The following is a 20,949-nucleotide window of genomic DNA, read 5'->3' as shown; positions in this document are numbered from 1 at the left end:
CACCTCCAAACTCATTTTCTTAACAAGACTCCAGGTATGCTAACATCTGACTCCAATGAGCTTTTTTGAGGTCATTAACTCAAGGATTCACATACTTTTTCCACTAGCACTATGAGGTTTTTATGGTTGTTCTCAAAAAAGACATGAAAGATCAGATTTTTTTTTGTGTTATTATTTTAGGCATGTTATATTTGTCAATACCCTTGACTTAGATGATGATAATATATATATATATATATATATATATATATATATATAGATATATATAGATAGATAGATATATATAGATAGATATAGATACATACGTATCTCACAAAAGTGAGTACACCCCTCACATTTCTGCAAATATCTTTTCATGGGACAGCACTGAAGAAATGACACTTTGATACAATGTAAAGTAGTCACTGTACAGTTTGTATAACAGGGTAAATTTACTGTCCCCTCAAAATAACATAACACACAGCCATTAATGCTAATGCTAAGCAATTAATCCTCCTTTGGACTCAAGTTGACTACCTGAAGTAGCTTAGAGACTTCCTGTCACTTGTCCTGTGCTATTGCTAGCTACTTAAACATAAAATGTGTCTTTTAATTTTCTCTTTGAACAGATGTAGCTGCCTAAATGCATAAATCTAGAATTATTGTAAGAATATGACCCAGGTTGTCTGAGTTTGCTTTGGTCCATGCTTTGATTTAGCCTTCAAAGAAGTCACTTAGTTACTTTGGTTATTACAGTGTTATCATAACCAATATGAATGTTTGCCAAAACTATTGAAATGAGACACACTGAAAACTGGAATAATCCTTTAATGGCTAATGACAGTTAGTTGACTACAGTGCTACAGTAATATACACAGTGTAGATTGTAAAGTCCTTGTCTGAAACTTTAATTTCTGTATTTTTTCTACCATGAGGAAATATCTCTCTTTCCCTTGAGCTTAATGTAGATCTCCCTGATGTAGAGTCCCATAATGAAAGGCCTTGCATTCACTGTAAACCTTGAGAGAGCCTCCTGACGTGTTCTCTACAAGATCAAAGACATCTAGAATAAACATGTGGTCCAGCACATTCTCAGGTTTACCAGTTTAATGTAGTTAAACATGCTTAAGCTTCTATTGCAAGTGGTGATTTGAAGGTCAGATAGATGGCAGAGCCCACTCATGTATGAGGTATGGCCTAATTAAGGCTGAAATCTAACAAAGGTTGATGAGGTGGGTTCAGGTCAAAGCCTGCCTGGCCACACAGTAATTGAGCGTTGGCTGCTCGTAGAAAATTAAGATGGTTTTCATGTCAGTGATGAGGATCAGGCTTTGGTTTCAGCATCATGACAATGACTGATGATGTGGTGGCACACAGTCAAATCTCAAATTTAGTTCAGGCTGCAGTCTTGCTAATAAAGGATTAAGATACAAATAATTATAACTAAGAGTTTGACCATGAAAGTTATTAGCAAAGCTTGAGCCACAGGGAGTAGCAGCAATGTAGATAAAATGGAGGCAAGCAACTGACACATGGCTTAGGTTAGAATAAAGAGTGGCAATAGTCCAAGTGAAAGGAAAATAAAAGCATGCATTCCTTTCACAAAATGTTTTTCTTCTAACAAGCATGTTTGCACTACCCTGGATACTTGGTCAAATTAGTGTGAGCAGTTTCAGGTCTTTTCATGGGTTTGGTTATCAATTAGGAAAATATAGTACTTGTAACCTAGAAAAGCCCCTGTAGCCCCTATAAAATATAGTCCATATAACTAGTCTTGTCCTAAAGTAGTGTTCATAGTTCTTTTGGATTCAGGTCCAGGATTCAGATAAAATTATTGTTTCTTCTGAAGCTAGAGATCAGGTTTGCACTTGTGTCATGGTGAAAAGGAATTATTACAGAACTAATGATGATCTTAAAGCTAACACAGAACAGGTGACAGTGTAACTCATCTTAACCGTGTATCTTATATTAACAGATTTAACAGATGATTAAGATGACCAATTTTTGTGGACAATGCATTTCCCAATCTTTTATATTTTTTCATTTCCTTATAAGTACTCATTACGTTTTGTATCTATAGCATTTAAAATACTCCATTTAGTATAGACTACTGGTTCCCATCATAGGGCCTGTGTCCCTGACAGGGGGGCACCAGCGATCATGGGGGGTGCATGAGGCTTTGTCTGCTTTGATGTTGTGAGGTTGCCAAAATTGTATTTTTGCATGTTAAATATAAAATCATAATAACACACCTACTGGGATAATCAAAAGCCTGTGTATTACCACTAAAAATGATTGTTTGGTCCGCATTTAAAAATATCAACCTATTTAGTAAGCCACAGCTCTGTGAACTCTGAACCTCTGTGACCTGGCAGCATGAGCAACGTCAGTCAGTACGTCAGATCAACTAGCATCTAGGTTGCTAGTGCTTCTCGGACTATTACTGCTGTCAGCAGTTCACCTTATGAATTAAACACTGTGTCTAAAAAACATAAAAGTGCTTAAGATTTGGTATCAAAAAAGAAAATAAGACAATATCTCGAGAGTTACCTTAACTTTGATTTTATTGAATGGACAGGGCAGTTTTTGGCCAGAATGTGTCATTTGTAGCGAGAAGCTAGCTAATGACAACATGAAGCCAAGCAAAATGAAACGACACCAGGAGACAAAACACCCGGAGACTGTTGATGAAAGTCGGAATTTTTTTGAGAGGAAGAAGCAGTTTGCTCTATCAAAAAGACGGACATCAGGAAAGCGTTTGAAAGAGCAGGCAGTGACTTATACAGAACCACGGAGGTGTCATCTGAGTGTTCACTATTAATTGCCAAAGCTAAAAAGCTGCACAATATTGAAGAGCAGCTAGTCAAACCTGCCTTCCTGAAAATTGTGGAGAGGCTGCAGGTAGTGGATAAAGTGAGAACTGTCCCACTGTCTGACAACACTGTCAAAGACAGAACTGATAAAAATGGCTGGGGATTGCCAAAACCAGCTCAACGAGAAGTTTAGGACTGTTCCCTTTGCCATTCAGCTGGATGAAATGACCACAGTGACAGACGAGTCCGTGCTCATCGTCTATGTCCAATATATTGACTGTGATGACTTGAAACAAGACATTCTTATGTCTACAAATCTAGCAACAACAACAACAGGCCAAGATATTTTTACAGCTGTGGACTCTATTCAACAATCTGCTCAATGAGAATCTTGTCACATGCTGCACTGACGGGGCCACAGTGATGATGGGGGAAAACAAGGGATTTAACTGGCAACTGAAGGAAACAGCCCCGGGGTGTATCATATTCCACTGTATGCTACATCGCCTAGCACTGGCCAGTAAAAAACTTTCGGAAGACCTGAATAACACCCTGGCTGCTGTTGTTAAAGTTGTTAACTTCATTAAAGCTTGCTCATCTAACAAGAGACTTTGCCCAGCTGTGTGAGGATGAAGCGCATCAAACACTGTTGTTACACACAGAGGTACAGTGATTGTCGCGTGGGCAAGTGCTTGGTTTTATGGAACTGCAGGAAAAAATAAAAGAATTCTTGCAAGATCACAATCGACCACTGTATGAACAGCAGATTTTTGGATCAAAACGCAAAACTGGCAGACACGTTGACGCTCAATGAGAGACAAATAAGTGGGTGCAGGGGCCTGAATCAAACGTAATACAGTGCAAAGACACTCTGGATGCATTTTCTGACATTTAGTGGACTGATCAGCTGGTTAATGATCAGGAAGATGATTAGTGGATTGGTGGGCAAAGAAAGTAATCTTTGGTTCCAGCCCGTCTTTTTTTCATTGTTTTTGTTTGTTTTTTTGTTTTGTGTTAATGCAGCAAATTGATGGCATACATTGAATATAAATGCCTGTATTTCATGCTGTTAAAACTTCAATGAAAATATTGTGGGAAAAATGACAACCTGTGCCCTGTACAGTGGTACATGTAAAACAAGATACAAGAACTAAATCTTCTAAGTCTTTTCTGTCATCTTCCCCTCAGCTTGTGACAGTAACCATTGGGGTTCCCACTGCAGTAACCGATGTCAGTGCCAGAACAGAGCACTGTGTAACCCAATCACTGGAGCCTGTATCTGCACTCCTGGATATACAGGCTGGCGCTGTGAGGCCCAGTGTGAAGTGGGCAACTATGGTTATGGATGCCAACAGAAATGCCAATGTCAGAATGGAGCCACCTGTCACCATGTGACTGGAGAATGCAAATGCTCACCAGGATACACTGGAGCTTTGTAAGTCAAAGGAGAGAATGTATGAGAATCTTTATACTTCATGTAAAGTTTTGCAATTGGCATATCAAGTCAGCTTGCACATGTGACTGTTTAAAGTGGAGAAATATCAACTGGATGCTGTTTTGTCTTTCTTCATAGCTGTGAAGACCTGTGTCCTCCTGGTAAACATGGGCAGCAATGTGAGGAGAGATGTCCATGTCAGAATGGAGGAGTGTGTCACCATGTGACTGGGAAGTGCTCCTGTCCTGCAGGATGGATGGTACACACCTCAGCTGTTTGTTTTAACTGTGTATAATAATACTACAACAACAACAACAACAACTTTATGTATATGTGTCTCAGAGGACAGAAGAGTTGAGTGGATAAAAAGTTTATTTTTGATGACGATGTGTGTGTGGATTTTACACCAGACTGCTTTCTTAATGAGTGTAGCATGGTAACATTTCAAGATCAGTGATGGGTAAATACTAGCTGTTTGTGACCTGACTTCATACTTCAAAGCTGTGAGTATTGCCATGTTTTATATTGTTTTGGTGATTAATCCATAGGTTAACTTGTTGAATTTGTTGGATAGATGTTGTAATATTGACATTAAATAATTAACACAGGAACATAACATATCTCATCATTGATACAGTTAGTCTTATGTTGATCAGAGTTGTTATTGGGTGGGCCTCAGAAGATTTTCAGATTTCAAATTGCCATTGCATTGCAATCATCATTTTAAGAGTATGCAGTGGTGCAGTGCATATAATCCCCTACGGGAGCAAAATCAGCTAAAATGCATAAATACTGCAAAAGAAGCCAGAGGTCCTACAACCCCAACAAAATTTAATGAAAGAAGAATCATTAAATGTGCATGATCTGGGAAAGAGGCAGACCACTTAATTCCCAAAGTGGTGACATTATCCTCATACGTGCAATCATACATAACGAGACATGATAATCAGTATGAGCTGAACCAGAGGAGGCAAAGTCATGATCTGAGTTATGGAACGAGCATCTCTGTTAACATTTTTGATAAAGTTAAAAGGCTCACAGAGATTCACTAATTTTCTGAAAAGACTGTTCACCAGACAAGAGACATGCATATCAAAGTCTCCTAAAAGCAGTATCCATAGGAGCTCTGCCAGGAGGCAGAATTTGGGGCTGTAGTTACAATACAGAATAGAGGAGTTGCATCCATAATTGGGAAACGTAAGTTAGTCCTTTTTCTTGCCAGTCACACATCAATAGGAAGGTGTTAAAGCTGTTTACATGATCAACATTTTATAGTGTCAGTACTGTATGTGTGTTTCTGTTGTTGTTGCTGTGTGCAGGGGTCAGTGTGTGGCCAGCCATGTCCAGAGGGGAGATTTGGACAAAACTGTTCCCAGGAATGCCAGTGTCACAACAATGGCTTCTGTGTGTCATCCACTGGACACTGTCTCTGCAGCCCTGGATACACTGGAGAACGGCAAGAACAACTTTTACAATTTTACAGGCGGTATAGTAATGGTTTGTCGTATTAAAGCTTGCCTTAAAGCCACTGGATCCCAAAGATGCTCTTCCTGGCAGCATCAAAATTACAGCGTGCTACTATCACAATCTAAACAAGAAGTGTGTACTCAGTAGAGTGTTGATCCCTGTCTGGCAACGAATGGTGGAACACCTACTGCAATTTTCACCATAACTGACAGGTGCAACTAGCAGAGATTGCTGCAAAGTTGCACCAACATTAATTTGATCCCCCAACATACATCATCTGAAGCTGGAACAAAAATTCAAATTGAAGCAGTTGTTTTTCACTTGTAAATCTTGTTTGTCTGTGTAGATCAAATAGGAATTTGTTATCAAATAGGAATTTGTTATCAAAAGAGAATGCAAGAAAGGGCAGCTATTACTGGTGTGTCGATACTGTGGAAAATGATTATTGAAAGATTTCAAATATCTTATATCAATATGTAATGTAAATAGATATTTTTAACAACATTAATATACAAGTAAGTATATTAAGTAAGTGAATGAAGTAAAGATAATTGTTTATTATACAGATCATATGTGATAATTAATCTTGACAGCTTCAGCACTTAAATAAATCCCCCCATGGAGTCCAGACACTGCTGTTGGTCATGGCTGATTCATATGCTGATTAGGGTGATGAAGTTATGAACCTAATGAAGCTGATGAATCTGAAGTTTAGGTGAAATATATACAGAAAAAGAAAAATATACACCAGCCTCACTCTTTGTGTAAGCTAAGATTTGACTGATAATTATGCTGACAAGTGATTTCCACCAAAATTTAAAGCCACACCTAAAATCTCCCCCCAAATTACAGAGGACACGACCCTGTTCTCACACGAAAAACAAATTCCAGATCATCTGTATCTGCTTAACTCTGCTTCACCTTCCAGGGAGCAGACCAGGAACTCCAGTTAGTGTTTTCACAAATCTCAACAGATTGCCATGCAGAGCTTCAAGACCATATAATTAGCTGTAGCAGAGAGCACACAACATATACTTAGGCAGACCAGTGATGAGACAGGAATAGCTCCTCCAAGTGCACTTTCATGAGTAAATTAGGGTTTGACGAAAGTTAAACGTCATAGTCTTGCTGTTTGGATCTGGACCAGCCATGCCACACCCAAACCCACTGGAATCTGTTGACAGCAAGGGGGAGCATTATCTGCTGCCTGGTAAGAAGGAGTACCAGGAAATAATTTGTCTGTCCCCCTTGTTATTGGTAGCAAGTGTGTATATTTCATTTTACTGTTTGGGGGGGGGGGGGGGGTGTATATAACAGCACAATCTTTCATGAACAATTCCTTAAGGGGACATGGAAAGCACATCCCAAGTATTACTGTTGTAATAATGTATATAGAGGGAATCCTTATTACTACTATATACTAGATAATAGGGCTACAACTAATGATTATTTTCATGGTTGATTAATCGATTATTTTCTTGACTAATCGATTAGTAGTTGTTAAAAAAGGAAAAAATTAGAAAAAATGTTGATCAGTGTTTCCAACAACCCAAGATTATATTCTCACGTCTTGGTATGCCCACAACCCAAATATATTCAAGTTACTATCATAGAGGAGTAAAGAAATTAGAAAATATACACATTGAACAAGGTGGCATCAGAGAATTTTGACTTTTTTCCCTTAAGAAATCACTTAAATGATTTATCTTTTATCAAAATAGTTGGCAATTAATTTAATAACAATTGATAATGGATTAATTGATCAGTCAGTGCACCGCTGTTGGATAATAAGTTGTAAAGGGCTGTACCGGTATGTTCAAATGCATTTTGAGTCAAAAGTCAACTGAAGCTTCTATGGCGCACTGTAGGCTTCAGATTTGAAATTCCAGCACCTCAGAACCAGCAGTAATTTAGGAAAGGGTTACTATTTATATGCATTTATTTATGTCTTTAGTATTTTTATTGTTAATAATAGTTTATTTCTTAATTAAAATATTGTTAAAGAAATAATGTTTTAGACCACAGCAGACAGCAAATTGCACACAAACACACCGAGGAGATTCATCATTCATCATGACTTACATGCAACAAAGTAACAAATGTTTATTTATATAGTTTTTAAATATGTCACTAATGTAATGTCAGTACCTTGGCAAGAGCAGGAAACTCAATGTTATTTACTTAACTAAAGCAAATATATTCCTAATTAGATTCTGATTTGCTGATATGGCATAGTGCATGTTAATTTTAATTGTCACCATCTCCAAAGCAAAGTATTTTTGCATGAAAACCAGAATTTATAATTTTACCAAGGCATAAATGAACATTCCTTACCATTTTTATCTAATTTCAGCATCAGCTTTTATTCTGACACATGCACATTTTACAAACTTTTATGAATGTGAAGTAAATGCATTTAGGCTGAGTTAACAATTATTATTATTATTATTATTATTATTATTATTATTATTGTTTTTACTTCCTCTCATCAAGAAAACAAATCTTTTCTTTTTAAAAAAAGGTGAGACAACTCAAATCTTACTTACTTACTTAAAAAAAAAGTTTTGCTTATAATTTTGCATTGAGATAATTTACTTTTCTTCTTAGGTAAACTTGAATCTTTGAGGTGTATAATATCATAGAAATTGCATTTCAAAAGTTGTTTATAGTGAACTGTGAACCTAATTACCATTTTTGGGTGCTTGAAACTTAAATAGTTACATACATAAAGATATTAACATTAACATTAGCATATTAACCATTAACCATTAACCATTATTCACTTTCACTTCATGTTGATTCAATATTTTTTTTTTTAACATTTGGGAGTTTCTAAAACTCAAAGATACTAGTTTACCTAAAGAAGAAAAGTACATTGTCTCAACATAACCTTGTTAATTGGTAAAACTTTTTTGTTTTGTTTTTTTAACTGAAGACATTCAGTTGTCAGTAGTCTTTCATTTATTTGGTGACCATACTGTTTCGCTTTCTGTTGATTTATTAAATATCCGACGTTTCAGTCTGGACGACCTTCATCAGGTATACTATATGAGTATACCTGATGAAGGTCGTGTGCAGGAGTCTTTCCTGATTTACTTCAAGTTGAATCTTCCTCTGACACACCTGTCATACATTCAGGTGTACAGAGACCTTTTTTAATATATATTTGGTGACCCAAATAAAATCTCCTGTATTCTATCTGTCGGTCACGACCTAGTCTTCAGGAATGACTGAGCTAGAGAACCATGAGGAGATGTTCACTGAATTTGAAGTTTATTGGATTAGAAAAGCACATCCCACCATTAAATGCTGCATTACATTACTTAAAAACTTTTTAACAGATTTTTTTTGCTTTCTTTTGAATGCCAGACCTGGTGCACACAATTTGTTAAGCCATGTGCAGGGTTAAGTCAGTTGTGTGCACAGATTGCTAAACTGGGTGCCATTCTTTCCATCTTAAAAAATGTTTGGCATTTAACATTTTACAGATACTGTCAACATGAAGACATGAACCTTAATTCAGGTGGCAATACCCCAAAAGCAAGTTTATATGAACATGAGTATAATTCTTAATAGAAAGAGTTGCAATAACATGATTTGTTTTGATTTGTGTGTTTTTTTCTTTCTTTTTTTTTTTTTTTTGAGAGAACTGTTACTGATCACCTCCACCTTTTCAAATACTTGACCATGGATGTCATCATCTCTTGCTGTGAACAGGTGCCAGCATGAGTGTCCAGTTGGTACTTATGGTGCTGGCTGTGCAAAGACGTGTCGCTGTAGGAACAAGAGCAAATGTTACCACACCAATGGAATGTGTCTGTGTGAGCCAGGATATACAGGGGAGATATGTGACGTCCGACTATGTCCTGAAGGACACTACGGCCTGCGGTGTGATAGGAAGTGTCCATGCTATGCTCGGAACACATGGAGGTACAGAGAAAACTGATTTTTTGTTAGATATTTCAAAATATTACTCTGTTAAAATTAAGGCTGAACGATTAATTGTATTTGTGATAATATCGTGATATGATAAAACACGATTTTCTAATCGCAACGTGTGCGATTACAATGTGGCCACTTAAAAAAAAAAGTGGTCACGTGACGCGCGCGAGCAAGAGAGGGAGAGAGAGAGAGACTCACTTGACTGACTCACTTTTTATGCTGCACCGTAGCACATCAGTGGTGTGGAATTATTTCGGTTTTAAAAAGGAAGATGCTGCGCAGCGTCAGGTGTTGTGCAGAACATGCCGTGCTACTGTTGCTACTTCACGGGGCAACACTACAAATAGGGGTGCAATGGGTCACAGATGACCCGTGTCCCGTACGGCTCGCCCTCTATGGTTCGGCACAATGTGATCCGCGGACCACATGTGAGCATCATAGTTTTACTGTCACAGTTACTTTTGTATAAGTTATAATAACTGAAATCTCAATGCAGAGCTGCAGTGAAAAGACAGGACAGATGCTGCTGTGTGCAGCGCATCTCTGATTTAAAAGCCGTCACATCGCCTTAAGTGAAATCCAGACCATAACTTTTTTCACTGATGTAACTATGCTATCACCAAAGAAACAGATCATAAAACTGTGATGTTCATTGAAACTTTGGTGATATCAGCTGTCTTAACTTCTACACAGCTCCTCTCTGCTCACCGGTGCAGCTCTGTCTCGCCCCATCTGTGACACAGACACTACTGATTGATCATGACTTCTAACCAATCAGATGTGCTGAGCTGTAGGCGGGACATTGAGCCAGACTACAGAGTTTAGTTGTGTATTATACTGTACAGTGTATAATGATCTAATATATGTATAGTATACACAAAGTTTTTAATATATTACCATTATCATTACTATTATCATTATTATTACATTACATAACTATGGTGATAATTTCAGACAGACAAAGATCAAAGACAAGTGCATTTTTAAAATAATTTAACCCTAATCCCACCACTTTTTTCTTTTTTGCTGATCCGATCCGTGACTCAAAACCATGATACAATCCGAACCGTGAGATTTTTGATCCATTGCAGCCCTAACTACAAACGTCTTTCAGCACTTAAAAAAACACCACAAAGCCATTTACGACAGTTGTATGGCTAAAATGCCGCACCAGTGCGCCACATGCTAAACCCAAGACAGGCATCATTGCCCGACATGTTTGAAAGTGTCACTCCGTATGAGCGTAGTTCAGTCAGGCATATAACTGAGTTCATTGCTAAAGATATGGTGCCTCTCAGCACAGTGACCAAGCCTGGGTTCACAGCATTGATAAATACGCTTGATAAATGGTACAGTATACCGTCCTGTACATATTTCAGTCAGACTGCCATACCAGAGATGTACAAAAAGTGCAAAGAGCAAGTCGCCACTGAGCATTTAAAATTATCTTTATTTTGCAGAATGTTAAAACAGTGCATGCTATTAAACAGTACCTTTTTTTTCCTTTCAGTGACTTTGTAAGTTACATACATAGAGGCAAAGCCAAAGATTTGTTGCTCTTATGTTTGTGTAATGAGCAGTTAAATAAAAATGTTATTTATTTCAACTCTTGTATCTTATTGTGACATCTTTTAATTCTAACAAAGACACCCGGCCTATGGGAAAGAACATTTTATACTAAATGTATCTAATATTGTGTTGGCCATATTAAAAAACTTCATGACGTTTTGTTGGAAAAAAGAGGATAAAATAATAATAATTTAAAAAATCGCATGTTAAATCGCAATTGCAATATTGGAGAAAAAAATTGCAATTAGATTATTTTCCCAAATCGTTCAGCCTTAGTTAAAATTATCACCTGTCAAATTTGAGTGTTGTTTTAATAGGTTGTTTTTATGCAGTATGTTGTGATTGTTGATTCTTTAGACAGACTGTTGTGGGCCAGTTGTCAGTGATCAGTTAGGCTGGTACAGCTGGCCGCTGCATGTGTTGTGGCAGAGAACAGCTGTTCTGCTCCTTTAAAATGGGAGTGCTGTGTCAGGTGGGCCAGCTGACAGTCAAACACAGTCACACAAATACAGGCTGATTCCACCTGTGTTACTACAGATAATCCACCACCTAGTTTCATGTTTATATCATTTAGCTATATTGTGTAGAAGAGACAAAGCATAGCTAATGCATTTCATTAGGTTAAATAGAACAGTCAGTAATGAATGAAGTAAAGCAAACATATAGCTTTGGTTCTCAGTTCTAGTCTCAAACTTGGTACTAGTCTCTTTTGCAAGTGTTTTTTTTAAGTTCTGAATCTTAACAATGAACAAAGTATTTGAACAATGTACTCCCAGATAAACATACACAAACATTATTTTTCCACACCAAATCATTGTTTTTCCACTGGTGAAAAGGTTTCTTTCTACCTAAACCACCCTCCCTTTTTGGGTGTGATCTTTAATGTGAAGATTTTTTTTTTGTTTTGTTTTTTTTTGTTTTGTAATATGAAGGACTCTTGAGTGAGCCCATTGTTGTTTTCAAACTTCTACTGATGTTCTCAGGGAAGTGAGAGTACCTGTTAAAAAAATCAAAATAATAACACTCACTACACAGTGAGAAGTCTGTATTTGAGGTCCTAACCCTTTGGGTCCTTGGTAGGATGCATGGATGGTAATCATGTGCTCACCATGAAATGCTAATAAATAACAAAAATTCTCAAAGTCCCCAAAGGATGATGTCTGATTAATTGTAAGTATGTGACCCTTTTACCTTTCAAACAGGAGTAATATTGGGTCAGTGCTGTGGTAAACTTTAATTTAATCATTTTTAAATCTTGAAGTGGTGACAAAGACACTACAGTACCTACTCTAATTAAATTTAGCCAAGCTTTTCAAAGGGTGTTTTTATTAGTCCACATTTTTTGCAATGCTCTTGGAACAAGTTGTGTTTTGTTTTTGCTGCAGAGAGCAAGCATAAGGCAGCATGAGTTGTGTGCTGAATTGAAATGGTGTGGAAACTGGGTGGCTGTTTAGTTCATTTGGTAGTGTCCGCCCCATGTATGGAGGCTGTCAGTCCTCTGCAGCGGCCACCAGTTTCAACTCCCACCTGTGGCCCTTTGCTGCGTGTCATCTCCTCTCTCTTCACCCTCCTTTCCTGTCTACTCTTCAGCTATCCTATCAAATAAAGGCAAGAAAAGGCCGAAAACGTAGCTTTAAAAAAAAAAAGAAGAAATGGTGTGGAATCCAGGCCCAATCAACTCTGTGCCTATTAGATTTTGGAGTGCAGAACAGGGAGAAAAAAATTGACTTCGGATGTGGTTGGACGACATGTCGTTCAGACACATTTGTTGCAAGGCTAGTAAACCCTTTAGGCCATGACCTTGGCATGCTAATACAGACTCAGTTATTGAAAGGTAGGAATCCTAAATTTGAGAAGTGCTAGCAGACCTACAGATTCAAGGGATGAAGGCAATTTATAAGAATTAATTTTTAATTTATTAATGAGCAAATTCTAACTGTACCAAACTGTAACTATCATTTGTTCCTCTCTTATCACCAGCTGCCATCCAATGTCAGGAGAATGTACATGTCAGCCTGGCTGGTCAGGCCTCTACTGTAATGAGACATGCACCCCAGGATTTTATGGCGAGTCCTGTCAGCAAGTGTGCAAGTGCCAGAATGGTGCTGACTGCCACAGTGTGACCGGAGACTGTATCTGTGCCCCAGGCTTCATGGTAAATCAATTTCTAGCATGTCAGAATATCAATGAATGCTTTAGATCACATATTATGTTAATTAATCAGGTGTTGGGGTGGCCCTATAGCTCAGTTGGTAGAGCGTGCGCCCCATGTACTGAGGCTGTCAGTCCTCTGCAGCGGCTGCTGGTTCAACTCCTGCCTGCAGCACTTTGCTGCGTGTCATCCCCCCTCTCTTCACCCTGTTTCCTGTCTGCTCTTCAGCTGTCTTATCCAATAAAGGCAAAAAGGCCCAAAAATATATCTTTAAAAAAATGGATGTGAGCTCATCATCACCTACATCATATGGCTCTACTGCCAACAAACCCAGGCCAGACCGGATATTAGTACTTTAGGAACCCAAATCTTCAAAATAAATCCACTGTCAATGTCAATTTTGTAGATTCTGTGTGTTTATTCAGCACACCTTAAAGGTGCTGTCAGTGAAAATATGACTCTATACTATCTAATGGCAGATCTTAAGCAATGTCAGCAAATGTTTTCCTATAATTCTAATATTTATGTATCTCTCTCTTTTTTTTTTATAATTTAAAAAAATTTAAAATAATTTGTTAAAAATATTTTCACCAAGTAACTCCACCCAAAATTTGTCTATGGATTAAATAAATGAGGTACAATGTGTTATTTAGTGAGCTTTAGAGGTGTTGGGACATGTGCTTTTTAATGGACCAGGCTAGCTGTTTCCCAGTTGCTCTGTATTTGATACACATAGAGATGGAAAGAAAGCAAATAAATGTATTTCCTAAACTATTCCTTTATATCTCACATTTCATTTCATTTGATTGAAATAATATCATCAAACCTCTTGAACAGCCATAAAGTCATTACAAAGACACTATCATACCAAGTAAAAATTACATTAATGCCATAGAAGAGGCTTCTTCTGCTAACATTAGTTCAGTCAGATATTGGTTAATCACAACACACTGGTGTGGAGCATGTCCTCCTGACCAGCCCCCCCCCCAGCCCACTGGCTGGCTATTCAATAATGCTGTGGAAAGCCCTGTATATGAGTTATGCAGTGATGTAGTTATCAGAAAAGTAAACAAATTATCTTTTCTGCATAGGGAATCCAAGCCCATATGGCTATATTTCCATGAACACAGTAAAAAAAACAAGATTGTACAGATGCCAGATTTAGTTTTATTTTAACTTTTTTAAACATTTTTGTTTTTTATTAATAAGAGAGAATAAAATGTGTGAGTGATTTTATTGTTTTAAGGTGAAATATGTAGGGTTAGTTTACTTCTTCTTTGGACAGAGGTGTTGACAGTAGAATCATCCAACTTTCTGCAGAGGACGCAATGGCCACAATAGGTAAATGCTTGTTTTCCAAGGGCTGGCTTGACAATCCTAAATATGAAGTATGGTTGGCGAAGGATTCCACTTGGGAAGACAGAGCTAGATGTCAAATATGGTCTGAAAAATCTATCAAGACATTTGGAAATTTGAATCTAGAAAATTATGGAATTTGTGCTGTACACATTCATGGTGACAAAACAGATTAGTCTTTCTGGCTGCTTGATACTCTATATTTCTGCCAACAGAATGAGAATTAACAGTTGGTTAATATGAGCACCCTCCATCTCTGCTGTTGTTTGAGACAATATATTAGGCTATCCAGTTGTGTGACACATCTACTAATCACACCTTATGATTAGAGAATTGGTCACCTAACGTGCAATTGTGGAAAGAAGTGCTTTGACACACTTATGAACCCAGTCAAATACAGCAGATGAAATGTTTCTTCAGTGCTGGTTAATGACAAGGGTAATGTCCTTGCTGCTAGTTCTAACTATTTGTCTATTGTATTGAACTTCTCAGGGCCCCAGCTGTTCAGTTCCCTGCCCAGCAGGAACACATGGAGTGAACTGCTCCTCCAGCTGTAACTGTAAGAACAGAGCTCAGTGTTCACCTGTGGATGGATCCTGTTCTTGTAAACCAGGTGAGCTGAGGAGGAGAGGGGAAACAAGAGGGCGGAGGTGAAGGTAGAGAAAACAAGAGAGGAGACATGATAACACACTGGTCTCAAACTGCCTTTTGGTTATTTTCCAGTAGACTTAAATACGTTAAATATCAATAGCTCAAACCTCAACTTAGAGACATTAGTCCAAAGTCTATTTTTGTCTGTTTTAATGATCTACTATTTTTCATTATTATTATAAGACAACTTAATGTAGGTGCATATCCTTTCCTCTGTAATTTTTGCTCTCTTGTTTCCTGGACACCTCTCTCTTACAAGGCTGGGTGGAATGACTCCATGATAAAAATCCAATCATTCCTTTCAGGGAAACTTCTTGCTAGTATACCTTTTACAAAGCCATCATTCCTCATGACTGTTGCTGTCAGCATTATTTCAAGTAAACTTAATGATACCAGCTACTTTTAAGGGAAAGTAAGGTATGTGTGTGTTTGTTTCAGGATGGCATGGGGTGGACTGCTCCATCAACTGTCCCAGTGGTACCTGGGGTCTGGGTTGTAACCTCACCTGTATGTGTGGGAATGGAGGAGCATGTAATGCATTGGATGGCCACTGTAGCTGTGCTCCAGGCTGGAGAGGAGAGAGGTGTGAATTTCACTGCCAGGTAAGAGGATAAGGACATATTCATGGAACACTGCATGGAAAAAGCACAAACAATAAAGTTTTTTGTTATTTGTTTTTATTATCTTTTACAAAATAGATGTTCTTGTGATAATGTAAACTGTCCCACAAAGACACAATCTGTGGAAGTAAAAGAGATTACTAAGTGTAAGTGTAATGTCACAGCCGCAACAAGCCCAAAAATGGAACTTGCCACTGCTGTAGTCCAACAGGAAAAGAAAAGAAACACAAACTAGCAGCTATAGTTACTACAGTCTTGAGCTGACTGAGAATCCCCATGAGGACATCTTCTCTCAGTGCAATCCCTGTTCCCATGAGTAGCCAGCTCCCTTATTGCAGATAGTATTTAAGTTTTGTCTGTAATGGGGAGAGGTGTGTCTGTTGTGTGAAGCTAAGTGTTTAAGGAGTCCCATAGTTGGAGTTTATCAACTGCGCACCCTGCTCGACTTTGTAGCTAAAATGTCCATACCCACAGTAGGATGTACGCACACTTTAGCAGGCAACTAACTTAAGATGTAAAGCAGGAACGGTGTTTGTGTTAGGTTCAGAGTTTGGCCAGGACCCCAGACGCAGAGAGCGAGATAAAAGCAGTTTTCAAAGAGTTTATTGTTTCACAAAAGAGCAAAAAACAACGGAAGGCGAGGGCAGGTGCTGGACGCGGTCGGCTGGCTGGCGCAGCGGGGTCGACAGGAGGGGAACCGTGCTGGCGTAGGTTCAGGAGCACGAGTGCTGCACCCACGGTCGGAAGAGGAACTGAAGGCTGCACAAAAACACTGTTGATTAGAGTCACGAAGGAAAAAACACCAAAGATCCACTAGAAAGCTTGCTGCGCTACATTACCGACAACGACTGAATAGTCCGGCACAGGAGTGGAGACTAGGCCAAGCTCATATACCCGGGGAAGTGCACTGATGAGAGCCAGGTGCGTCTCATTATGCTGAGCCAGCCAATGACCGCCGCCGCTGCCACACACACTGCCCTGGAAGGAAAGGGGAGGGGGGAAAAAGGGAAACAAGGAAAACCGAAACACCAAGAACACCAAAACAAATCCAAAAAACTCAACAACCATGACATTACCCCCCCCTCAACGGACGCCACCCGGCGGCCTGCCAGGCTTGCCAGGAAAGTCCCTGTAAAAGTCATTAATAAGGTCCGGATCCAGAATAAAAGAACGGGACACCCATGACCGTTCTTCTGGACCATACCCCTCCCAGTCCACCAAAAACTGGTATCCCCGGCCCCGTCTGCGGACGTCCAGCAACCGCCGGACAGTGTAGGCAGGGTGGTCATCAATGAGCCGGGGGGGTGGAGGGGGTTCGGCCGGAGGGCACAGAGCACTGGTGGACACAGGCTTCAACAGGGAAACGTGAAAGGCCGGGTGAACATTAAGGGCTGCGGGCAATTTGAGTCTCATCACACAGGGATTGATTACCTTTTCTATTTCAAAAGGGCCGATGTACCTGGGGGCTAGCTTCCTGCTCTCCGTCTGCAGAGGGAGGTCGCGTGAGGAAAGCCACACCTTTTGACCCGGCTGATAGTGGGGGGCAGGAGCGCGACGTCTGTCCGCCAATCGTTGATTGCGAGCCGCAGTCCGCGTGAGAGCCGCCCTTGCCTCCCGCCAGACCCGCCGTGCCCGCCGGAGGTGCTCCTGAACGGACGGAACTGCCACTTCGGTCTCCTGGATGGGGAAGAGGGGAGGTTGGAAACCCACAGAGGCCATAAAGGGGGACATACCTGTGGCTGAGCTGACCAGAGAGTTGTGGGCGTATTCCACCCAGGGAAGATGGGTGGACCAGGAGGCGGGATGTCTAGCGGTGACGCACCGGAGAGCTGACTCGAGGTCCTGGTTGGCCCGCTCCGTCTGGCCGTTGGTTTGGGGGTGGTATCCAGACGAGAGGCTGGCTGAAGCTCCCAGAGCCTGGCAGAAGGCCCTCCAGACCTGGGAGGAGAACTGGGGACCCCGGTCCGAAACTATGTCCTGAGGTATACCATGAAGTCTGAACACATGTTGGACGAGGAGGTTGGCCGTCTCTAGGGCTGAGGGGAGTTTGGGCAGAGGAACAAAATGCACAGCTTTGGAAAAACGATCAATAATGGTAAGGATTACTGTGTTACCCTCTGACGGTGGGAGTCCAGTGACGAAGTCCACTGCAACATGAGACCAAGGGCGATGGGGGATGGGCAGTGGACGTAGGAGGCCAGCAGGAGTCTGGTGGGAGGATTTGTTGCGGGCACAGACGGAGCAGGCGGAAACATACTCCTTGGTGTCAGACGTTATGGAGGGCCACCAGAAACTGCGTCGGAGCAAGGAGAGGGTGCGATGAAACCCAGGATGACAGGCGACTTTGGAAGCATGTCCCCACTGGAGCACAGGAGTTCTGGCGGCGGGTGGAACAAACATCCGGTTGGGAGGGCAGCTCTCGGGAATGGGTTGATCTTGTTGAGCCTCCTGCACGACTTGCTCAATCTCCCACCTGGCCGCCCCCACCACGCAGGAGGAAGGGAGGATGGTCTCCACAGGTGTGTCTTCCACCGGTGGAGTAAACTGTCTGGATAAGGCGTCGGGCTTAACATTCCTGGAACCAGGGCGGTAGGTGAGGGAGAACCGGAACCGACCCAAGAACAGGGCCCACCGAGCCTGCCGGGAGTTTAGTCGACGTGCAGACCGTAGATAGGAGAGGTTCTTGTGGTCAGTCCATACCGTAAAAGGGTGCGTGGAGCCTTCCAACCAATGCCTCCACTCCTGGAGAGCCAAGACCACAGCGAGGAGCTCCCTGTTGCCCACGTCGTAATTTTTCTCGGCTGGGGTGAGCCGACGAGAGAAGAAGGCACAGGGGTGCATTTTGTGGTCAACTGGGGAGCGTTGAGAGAGGACGGCCCCTACCCCAGAGTCAGAGGCGTCGACTTCGACCACGAACGGTAATGCAGGATCTGGATGGGAAAGCACAGGTGCAGAGGTAAACAGGCACTTTAATCGGTCGAAGGCAGCATCGGCTGCCTGCGACCACACAAAGGGGAGCTTGGAGGAGGTCAATTGAGTGAGTGGGGCCGCTACTTGGCTGTAATTGCGAATGAACCTCCTGTAAAAATTTGCAAACCCCAAAAACCTCTGGAGGTGTTTTCTGGTGGCGGGGACAGGCCACTCGGCCACCGCTTGAACTTTGGCCGGATCCGCCTTCAGCTGTCCCCTTTCCACCACGAACCCCAAAAAACTGACAGATGTGACATGGAATTCGCATTTCTCTGCTTTCACAAAGAGTCTATTCTCTAATAGTCTCCTTAAAACCAGCTTTACATGCTGGACATGTTCATCAAGGTCTCTGGAAAAAATCAAGATGTCGTCTAAATAAACAAACACGAACCTATTAAGCATGTCCCTTAAAACGTCATTGATCAAAGCCTGGAAAACAGCTGGTGCATTGGTCAGACCAAAGGGCATAACCAGGTACTCGAAATGTCCCAGGGGGGTGTTGAACGCCGTTTTCCACTCATCTCCTTCCTTAATCCTGATGAGGTGGTAGGCGTTACGGAGATCTAGCTTGGAGAAAATGGTTGCTTGGTGCAAGGGGCCAAAAGCGGAATCAATCAGAGGGAGTGGGTACTTATTTTTCACTGTAATGTCATTTATCCCCCTGAAGTCTATACAAGGGCGCAGGGTTTTGTCTTTCTTTTCAACAAAGAAAAAACCCGCTCCCACTGGGGAAGAGGAAGGGCGGATTAGCCCCGCAGCTAACGAGTCTGTGATGTACTGCTCCATGGACTCTCTTTCAGGCTTGGACAAATTGTACAGTTTTTGAGATGGAAATGGGGCTCCAGGGAGCAGTTCAATGGCACAGTCATAGGGACGGTGTGGGGGAAGAGAAAGCGCTTTGTCCTTGCTAAACACCTCCTGAAGATCATGGTACATGGGGGGAATGGAGGACAAGTCAATAGGTTCGGTAGGCACAGGTGGCGAGGAGGCACTGGAGGGAATGGCAGAGTGAAGACAATGGGAATGACAGAACGTACTCCAATTGGTAATGGCCGAGGCGGACCAGTCAATATGGGGGTTGTGCAACTTTAACCAGGGGAGCCCCAGAACCAGAGGTGAAGTGGGAGAGGGAATGATTAACAGCGAAATAACTTCCTGATGATTACCAGAGAGTAGCAGGGTCACAGGGGCAGTACGGTGGGTGACACTAGCCAGTAATTGTCCACTCAGGGTGAGAACGTTCCTATGCTCAGGGAGAGGCTCAATAGGAAGGTTCGCTTGACTACACAGTTCAGAGTCAATAAAATTGTCATCAGCTCCACTATCGACCAGTGCCTGCAGTGGTATCGTGTTATGTGGGAGTTTGAGCATACCTTGAAGTTGAACTCGGGTGGAGGGAGAGGAGGAAGAGATAGTACGGCTCACCAGCGCCCCCTCCGTGGCTGATGAGCCTCCCCTTTTGGCAGTTTGAGGACAGGTGGCGAGGAAGTGGCCAGGCTGACCACAGTAGATGCATAGCCGGTGCAGTAATCGGCGCTCCCGTTCTGCGGGAGACAGTCTGGCTCGCCCCAACTGCATGGACTCCTCTTCGTTAGGGACGGAGGAAACACCCGCACGAGGAGCGGGGGCAGGCACGGGGGTGAGGTCCCGGGGAATCCCGCGTTGCGGAGTGGACACCGGAGGGTAGTTGGAAACCACAGGAGGAGGGGCGCCCTGTCTCCCTATTCTCTCCCTGCATCTCTCACGTAGCCGGTTATCGAGTCTAATGGCTAATGAGATTAATTCGTCAAGAGACTGGGTCTCGTCTCGTGCTGCCAATTCGTCCTTAATATTATCAGCTAATCCCAAGAGAAAAACACTTTGCAATGCGCGCTCATCCCAGCCGCTTTCGGCTGCCAAAATGCGGAAGTCGATAGCGTACTGGGAGACTGGCGCTGAACCCTGGCGGAGGGAAAGGAGCCGGCTGCTGGCTTCTTTCCCTTGGACCGGGTGATC

At 41.6% G+C, this 20,949-nt stretch overlaps 1 protein-coding gene across 1 annotated transcript in view; it reads left to right on the top strand.

Moving 5' to 3' along the window:
* The window catches only part of megf10 (multiple EGF-like-domains 10), a 162,029-nt gene that overhangs the window by 74,689 nt on the left and 66,391 nt on the right, over positions 1–20,949 (top strand). The window contains exons 6-12 of the mRNA XM_084746363.1: positions 3,981–4,227; positions 4,366–4,486; positions 5,547–5,683; positions 9,412–9,624; positions 13,186–13,360; positions 15,206–15,326; positions 15,803–15,966. Coding sequence (XP_084602489.1) covers positions 3,981–4,227; positions 4,366–4,486; positions 5,547–5,683; positions 9,412–9,624; positions 13,186–13,360; positions 15,206–15,326; positions 15,803–15,966 — 1,178 coding nt within the window. The remainder of the gene's footprint in view (positions 1–3,980; positions 4,228–4,365; positions 4,487–5,546; positions 5,684–9,411; positions 9,625–13,185; positions 13,361–15,205; positions 15,327–15,802; positions 15,967–20,949) is intronic.

The sequence above is a fragment of the Lutjanus erythropterus genome, chromosome 20, assembly GCF_056507025.1.
Source record: "Lutjanus erythropterus isolate fLutEry1 chromosome 20, fLutEry1.hap2, whole genome shotgun sequence".
Taxonomy (NCBI): domain Eukaryota; kingdom Metazoa; phylum Chordata; class Actinopteri; order Lutjaniformes; family Lutjanidae; genus Lutjanus; species Lutjanus erythropterus.
The sequence above is the reverse complement of the archived record's forward strand: the minus strand, read 5'-3'. Positions and strand labels throughout refer to the sequence as shown.